The following is an 8,827-nucleotide window of genomic DNA, read 5'->3' as shown; positions in this document are numbered from 1 at the left end:
TCATTCAGGACCGGAATATATCATACCAGCACTTTGTGGCTTGCCTTGGCTCTGTTGATAAGTCTGTTAATAATATTATATTCCTTGCCATATAAGCTAGAGATCTCTTATCTCTCATTGCTTTTAGGTTTTACTCATTATCTCTGAAATTTTCAAGCTTCACCATTACATGTCCAGGTGTTATTCAGGTTTTGTTGATCTTGGGCCTGGGGTCCTCTCTATCTCTTGGACATGAATGCCTCTTTAATTCCACAGATTTTTTTTATTAGAGTTCAGTTTGTCAACACATAGCATAACACCCAGTGCACATTCCATCAAGTGCCCCTCTCAGTGCCCGTCACCCAGTCACCCCCACCCCCTCCCACCTCCCTTTCCACCACACCTTGTTCCTTTCCCAGAGTTACAATTCTCTCATTTTCTTTTTTTTATAAATTTATTATTTTATTGGTGTTCAATTTACCAACATATAGAATAACACCCAGTGCTCATCCCATCAAGTGTCCCCCTCAGTGCCCGTCCTCCACTCACCCCCACCCCCTGCCCACCGCCCTTTCTACCGCCTCTAGTTTGTTTACCAGAGTTAGGAGTCTCTCATGTTCTGTCTGATATTTCCTACTCATTTTTTCTCCTTTCCACTTTATTCCCTTTCACTGTTTTTTATATTCTATTCCCCAAATGAAGTAGACCATATAATGTTTATCCTTCTCCTATTGACTTATTTCACTCAGCATAATACCCTCCAGTTCCATGCATGTCCAAACAAATGGTGGGTATTTGTCGTTTCTAATGGCTGAGGAATATTCCATTGTATACATAGACCACATTTTCTTTATCCATTCATGTTTCGATGGACACCATGGCTCCTTCCACAGTTTGGCAATGGTAGACATTGCTGCTATTACTTCCCCAAATTAGGGAAGTTCTCAGCTATGATTTGTTGAAACATAATTTCTCTCCACATCCTCTGGAATCTCAATAAGATGAATATCGCTCCCCGCAAATAACAAGCTACAGCCTCTTACTGTGTGCTTGGTTCATCCAATTTTAAGGGTGACTAGTGGTGGGAGAACTTTTACCATCTTGTGCACTCATCAGCTCCACCTCTCATGGAGGGAACAGAAGATAGTCCACTTCTGTCCATTTCCAGGCCCTGGGGCAGAGAGCATTCACCTGCTCAACTCCACACCAGCTCTGCCTTTCCCAGGCGTCCATGGAGGGGTGCTGTGTTCCAGTCCTTAGTTGGAACATTGGATGGCATTACTTCCATGATCAGACCACATTTTTTGATTTATGGCATAAGTGGGGCTTTGTCCTGGACTTCCTAGCCTCTCAGAACCCCCCCATGGGGCTGAGCTCAATTCTACCTCATACCAGTCTGAAGGACAGACAGGGCCCAATCCACTGGAACAGCTAGGACAAAAGTAAGGAAAGGGAACACTCTACAGCTGGTATTGCTTGCAAGATTGGGAATAAGTGCAGAACCTAGGTTTTAATCCCAAAAAGAAGGGGATGAAGGTAAGGAGGCCTTATGCCAAATAATTCAAATCAACTTTCATGAGCCAATTTCTTTCTCACCTCATACAGAGCACAGAACAATGGACATAGCTTGATCCTCTCAGATATCTAGCTAATTTTTTTGGGTATGACCCAAAGGCACAGACGACAAAAACAAAAATACAGAAGTAGAATTGCATCAAACTAAAAACCTCCTGCACGGTAAAGGAAACAGTCTCTGAGTGAAAGATAATTTATTGAATTGTAGAAAATGTCTATGAAGACCCATCTGATAAGAGACTAACATCCAAAATATATAAGGAACACAAAACTTAACATCAATAAAATTGGAAAAAAAATTTTAAACAAAAGAGAAGATGCATATAAAGTGCTTAGAGAAGGGAATCGTTTGGATTTAGCCCTCAACTAAACATAAACTCCTTAGGATCCTGTTCTATTCTCTCCTATACCCTCAGTTTATAGAAAAAAAACACATAGCAATGCTTTATTGAATGAATTTATGATGATGTTTTGCTCTAGTACTAACAGTACTATTTTTAGTACTCATTTGTATTTCAACAGATTTTTTTGTAGGCCTACTGTTTGTCAGGTATGCTCATATGTGTTGACAATAAGCAAAATCTCTGCTCTTGTGGAGTTACAATCTAGTAAGAGAAAGGCACAATATTTGAGCACAGACCTGGCAAGTGGTAAGTTAGAAGCTCGTGAAAGTTCTCCTCTTATTACTTCTATTTTCTCAATGAATAGTTGAGAGTGTAGATATATGTATGAGGCTTTATTACAAGTTTCAGTTTAGGACACAGAGTGGTATATGCAAAAGATGGAAAGAGACAGACCATGTGAAATAACCGAAAGAAACCTGTCATATTGTATGCGTATAATAGAAACTAAGCTTTCAGAATAGAATTATTGGAGGTAAAGGAGGCACAGTGGTTAATTTTATGTGTCTACTTGCCTATGTCATGGTACCCAGATATTTGGTCAAATGTCAAATTAGAAGTCGCTGTGAAGGTCTTTTTGTTTTGGGGTTTTTGTTTTGTTTTGGGTTGGGTTTTAATGGTTTTTTGTTTTGTTTTGTTTTGTTTTGTTTTGTTTTGTTTTGTTTAGAGACAGAGTCAGAGGGAGAAGGAAGGAAAGAATCTCAAGTAGACGCCACACCAAGTGCAGAGCCCAATATGGGTCTCCACCCCACAACCCTGAGATCATGATCTGAACTGAAATCAACAGTTATACACTTGACTGACTGAGCCACTCAGGAGCCTCTATAAAAGTACTTTTTAGATGATATTAATGTTTAAGTCAAAAGACCAAGAAAAGCAGATTACTCTCCATGACATGAGTAGGCCTCATCTCAGGAGTTGAAGATCTTAAGAGAAATAGATCGAGGACCTGGAGGTAGAAGGAGTTCTGACTCCAGACTGCTTTGGGACTCAAGCTGCAATACCAACTCTTTCCGGGGTCCAGCCTACCCACCTGCCTTATGGAATTTGGACTTGCCTGTCTCCACAATCACATAAGCCAATTCCTAAAATCTCTTTCTCTCTGTGTCTGTCAATCTCTTTACACACACATACACAAATGCGCGCATGCGCGCGCACACACACATGCATGTGTGCACATGTTATTGATCTTATTTAGATTCTGTCTCTCTGGAGAACCCTGACTAATACAGAGAATATTTTTAAAAATCAATGAAGAACTTTCATATTCCAAAAAAAATCAGTTTTAAATTTGTATTCTCCGAAATAACATAGATGGTTTGTTTGTGATATATACTTTCATGAACATGTGTTGTGTTTCACAGTAAAATGGTTAAGTATTGATGGTGAAGATATTGCAGCCCCAGAAATGGTTGATCCCTCAGGAGACTCCCTTCAGGGAAGAACTAAAACACAAAATCAGTCCAGCAAACTCAGGAAGGAGAGGGTTGAGGGAAGATACGGGGGGAGAAAGGAGAGGGAAAGGGAGAGTGAGAGAGAGCAAGAGAGAGAGAGAGAGAGTCTCGGACAAGGTAACAGTCCATTCCCGTCCATTGCCGTTCTGCTTAAAATAGGGGCACTATATTTGAAATAAAGCCCATTTTGAACAGCAGCCTCAGGAAAGGCAAGGATAGTTACTGATGTGGGAGCAGGGCTGGCAGAGAACAAAGCACAACTAAAGTCCTGCAAACCACCTCCACCCAGGTTGGGATATGTGGGATATTCTTCAGGAAGCTTCCGGTTGTCTTAATGTTTTGCCTTACTAGAGGGAATAGCAATCTTTAACTTGACAATGGCAAGGCCTCCAGTATCTTGTAGGTCTTCCTTAGCATATGAAAATCCTTTTGGAATCTCCTTTTCCTTACCTCCTCCAACTCTGCAAGTATATAAACAGCCACCCCTCACATGCCCTGGGCAGTTGCTCTTTCTGCCCACAGGTCCTGCCCCCTTGCCTTAGTAAAACCACCATTTTGCACCAAAGAAGTCTCAAGAACTCTTTCTTGGTCATCGGCTCCGGACCTCACCTATATTCCAAAACTTCATCATTACCACGATGGATTTTCATGAACTTCATCAGGAATTATATGCAGTAATGGAAGAAAAGTCAGGAAATTTCCTGCAACACAATGATAGAGTCCAGAACACTGAGGCAGCAGCAGCAGATTTCAAGGCATTTCAAGTAGCTGAGACTCTTCTGAACTCCAAACCCAAGTCTAATTCCTCCTCTTGAAGAGGAATACAAAAGATACTGTTGTGTCCATGGTTGCAAATCCAAGAAACCACTGAGGAGGCGACACTGATGCAAGTACACAAGGGTTTATTGAGGTGGAATGGCCTTAATTTTCTCGGCCTCCACATTTCTCCCTCTCAGAGGAACCTACGGAAGGACCCAATCATGAGTGCAGGTTGGTCTCAGAGTAAGCCAGGGGGAATGATTAAACCAGGATTCGAACCAACCTTGTTGCTGTCCTCATTCCTTAACTGGAGTTCAATTTGTCAACATATAGCATAACACCCAGTGCTCATCCCATCAAGTGCCCCCCTCAGTGTCCGTGGACCCAGGAAGTAATCCCGTCAACCTTGAGAGCGGTGGGAGTGTTCAGGCTCATGATGTAGGGTCCCTTCCAGCGAGGTTGAAGTGTCTGGTGTTGGTATCTCCGAACGTACACCCAGTCACCCGGCCGATATTGATGGGGGTTCAGGGGTGGCCCAGTCTCATAAAGGGCCCTCAGCTTAGGCCACACCTGCTCATGGGTTCGTTGTAACATTTGGAGGGAGAAAAGCAGTTGGTGATCATCAAATTCAGCAAGTACCTCAGGTTTTAAATTGGGGATAATAGGTGAAGACCGACCATGATCTCGTAAGGAGTCAATCCCATCTTCAATATGGGGAGTTCCTCACCCTATTTAGGGCAAAGGGGAGAAGAGTCACCCAGTCCCTGCCAGTTTCCAGGGCTAATTTAGTTAAGGTCTCCCTTAATGTTCTGTTCATCCTCTCTACCTGTCCTGAGCTTTGGGGCCTATACGCACAATGTAATTTTCAATCTGCCCCAAGTACTAGTGCCACTCCCCGTGCTACCTTAGAGACGAATCCTGGTCTTTTGTCTGATCTGATTCTCAAGGAAAACCATACCTCGGTAAGATGTCTTCCAGCAATTTCTTGGTCACGGTCTGTGCTGTTTCATGTTTGGTGGGAAATGCCTCTGTCCATCCTGAAAAAGTATCTACAAACAATAGTAAATACCTGTATCTATATTTTCCATGTTTTACCTCAGTAAAGTCCACTTCCCAGGAGGCTCCTGGGCGGTCCCCTTAGAGCCGGGTGCCCGGGTTAGATCCATGGGCAGTGGCATTAGGTAACTGGCATGCATGGCAGCTTCCACTTTTTTAATTTAAATTCAATTTACCAAGATGTGGTATAACACCCGGTGCTCAATTCATCTCGTGCTTTACTTAATCCCAAATTACTGTATCAAACCTTCTGCAAACCCTTTGTTTGTTTCCCAGAGTTATGAGTCTCTAATAGTTTGTCTTCCTCTCTAATTTTTCCCCACTCAGATTGTCCCCCACCCTTATGGTCTCTTTCACTATTTCCTATATTCCACATAGGAGTGAAACCATATGATGAATGTCTTTCTCCAATTGACGTATTTCACTGAGCATCATACCCTCCAGTTTCATCCACGTCAAAGTTAATGGCAGGTATTCATCCTTCCTGATGACTGAGTAGTATTCCATTGTATATATAGAGCACATCCTCTTTATCCATTCATCCGTCAAAGGACATCTCAGCTCCTTCCACAGTTTGGCAACTGTGGACATTGTAGTTGTGAATATTGGGGTGCAGGTCCCCAATCATTATCCCCAAGACACAGATACACTGAAAAGATGGGTTATCTGACTTTTTGATATGCTGTTCTTCAGTTCAGTGACTATCCTCCATTCTTCTATAGGATTTGAAAAGTGTCACTACTTATTATACAGGCCCAGGTAAAGAACATGGGTTGTCCATTACTTATATATTTTCTCATTCAGTCCTCCTATGATCTTCCAAACATCCAACACACACACACACACACACACACACACACACACACACACACACGACACTATCTACCATAATTATTAAAATGTAATTTGTGCCACTTTTTCCTAACCCTTTCCAGAGGGTACAGCACACACTGAGGCACTTCTCTACTGTGTGCTACTTCGTTACTTCTTTATTTGGTCTGCTCAGCAAGTTTGCATTGCTCCATATTGCTCCATATACATACAGCTCACCCTCTAAAATTTTTCTAATATCACTCTCTGTTATCATCTTTTTCTCTTCTCTTTGTAAGTTTATGCCCTTTACAATCCCTTACCACCTTTTTAACAGAGCTGCAGGGGTACAGAGAGGAATATGTATGCCACAACTTCCCTTGGCACTGGAAGACCATCTCACTCAAGGCCTTCTTGTTAGTAGGTTAATGATTTATGTACTTACCAAGATGGATGAGGGGCTCAGTTTCTGATTTAGATATGAGCCACTTCCTCCATTATATTTCTGTCCCCATGCCTTCATTTTGAATATCAGTCCATGTCTGACACCTGACTTATTAAAGAAGAAAGCAGGGCAGAGGTCCCTGGCCGCTCTTTTCCTTGCTCAGGTACACTGCTTCTCCTCCTTTCTTCCCTTCCCTTCTTTCTCTCCTACAACCTGGTTGGAGGCTGAAGCTCTCTCATTCCCCCTCCTGTCATACATACTCTGTCATAGGAACACTGGGCAGAAGCCACCTTCTCAGGCACACTGAGTTCCTCTAAAAGTGTCAACCCACCACAGTGGCTGAACAACTTGTGGGGCTGGACTTTCCCTGCAAGGATGAGCAAGAGACCGCTTCATTGTTATGTGGTTTTATCTTGAAATTGCTTACACCCTGGCTGAGGAACAACGGTCATCAAACTGTTGTCAAAGTCACCAATGAATAGCCAGGTGGAGAGTATTATCTTGGTTCCTAGGCTCTAGCCTTTTGTATGACTTTGTATCAACCAGATGCTGAGGGACTAACAACCACCGACTGCGTTGGAACCAGAGTGGATCAGTCAGAGAGGCTCAGCATCCAGGCCCCCGCTCTGCTCAGAGTTTGTGCTCAGCTCCCCCTGCAGTCCCTGTCACTGTGTCACTCAGGGCACAGTAGTACACAGCTGAGTCTGACACTTGCAGTGAGCCTTTCTTCAAGTGGAAGGATTTGGATGAGCTGTCCAAAGTGGCTTCAAATCCTTTGTTACTTCCCTTCTCCTTGTCTCCTGATGCTTTCAGGAGGAGCTGTGGACCATCCCCCAGATACTGGACATACCAGAAAAGGACCTGGTACCCTGACGTTGAGTAAGTACAATTCATAGTCAAGGAAGTCTCTTCTGAGAGGGTCACCTGCCCTTCAGTCTGGTTCACTGAGTTTCCATGGGTTTGTCCTGGGGGAAAAGAGACCTGTATTACCTTCAGCACAAAGTCGATGGATAAAAGGATAGTTGAAGTCTTTGCTGACACAATGGGGGAAAAATCTCTAAATTTATGAGGCATTTCACTTACCAAGCATTAAGAATAGGACAATCACCATCCCTGGAGAACACTTCATCCCTAGAGTGTCACCTAAATAATGTTTCTGCTTCTTCACCTGAAGAAACGCTGGAGTGACAGAGAAATGATCAGTGGAAGCCCTCATTTCACACAGGAAATGTGATTGAGGGAGGAAGCTGCACCTCCTGGTGGACAGGGACTGAAATGGGTGCGCCTTGGACAGAATCCTCCCAAACTCAACAATCTGTTTCACCCCTGACTTCATGAAGCACATGCCAGTTTTCCGCTGGCTTTTGGAACTCTGAACAGCAGCAATCCTAACCTCTCAGGTCTATTTTGTTCTTCAGAGACTACCTGATATGGAATTTCTGTAACATGGTATCCCAGAGCATTTTTATAGCTCACAGGGTAGCAATCTTATAGAACATTTTACCTCTACCTTATAATATTCTGATGTATCCATGTGGGCCATCCTATAATCCCCTGACTGCCAGAAAAGAGGTTGGGGTAGAATACAGTCAGAAAAAGTATTAGGAAGGAAAATCATTGCTGAGTGATTCTGTGTTTTTTGGCTGGCAGTGTACCCTAAAATTAAGAATAGTGACTGTCATTTTCTACATGTTCACGAAAGAATTTTCAAATTAAACAAAAATAATGAACAAATGTCCTTTACTTGATACCTTATTTCCTTTAGAACCAGATACCTGGTTCTAAAATAATGCCAATTGTAATACTACTTTCTTTTCAATGAAAGCCTTTCAGAAGAAAAGTCATACTCTTTTATATTCAAATATTTTAATAGTCAACAATTCCTAATTTTCAGACTCATTAAAAAGTGAAATATATGAATTCTAAATAGAAGAAACATCATACATGAAGTTATCGAATCCCTGTAGAATGATCTGAGTTTTTTATCTTATTCTCACTGTTTTGTTGACTCCAGCATATGGTGGCTAGTGTATGTCAATCAGGCAACAAATACTAATGCTATACTCTTAACAGGTTTTAGGCTCAAGGATGCTTTCCATTATGATGCATTTGTCAAATTTTGTTGCCAAGAGTTACAACAACAACAAATTTCCCCACAATGTAAGAAATCAGGATTATCCAGATAAAGTTTTCAAGAGGGACAAATCTTCTGTAAAGCTCTGTAAACTTTTATCTCTACACACATAGATGCAAGCTTAGCTCAAGCTGTTTCCTTCCCACTCCTTTTCACAGATTCAGAACAAGGAGTTTCATGAGTCCAGAGTCAACAGGGAAATGCTCTCTCAGAT

The 8,827-nt window shown here is 42.2% G+C and overlaps 1 gene segment (V, D, J or C); it reads right to left on the bottom strand.

Annotated features, from left to right (window-relative positions):
• Positions 1–7,109: 7,109 nt before the first annotated feature.
• LOC140599242 (T cell receptor alpha variable 9-2-like) lies at positions 7,110–7,553 on the bottom strand. The segment is given in 1 exon segment: positions 7,110–7,553. A coding segment is annotated over 1 exon segment (444 nt).
• Positions 7,554–8,827: the final 1,274 nt, after the last annotated feature.

This window comes from Vulpes vulpes, chromosome 6, assembly GCF_048418805.1.
Source record: "Vulpes vulpes isolate BD-2025 chromosome 6, VulVul3, whole genome shotgun sequence".
NCBI lineage: Eukaryota > Metazoa > Chordata > Mammalia > Carnivora > Canidae > Vulpes > Vulpes vulpes.
This window is presented reverse-complemented; position numbering and strand designations above follow the sequence as displayed.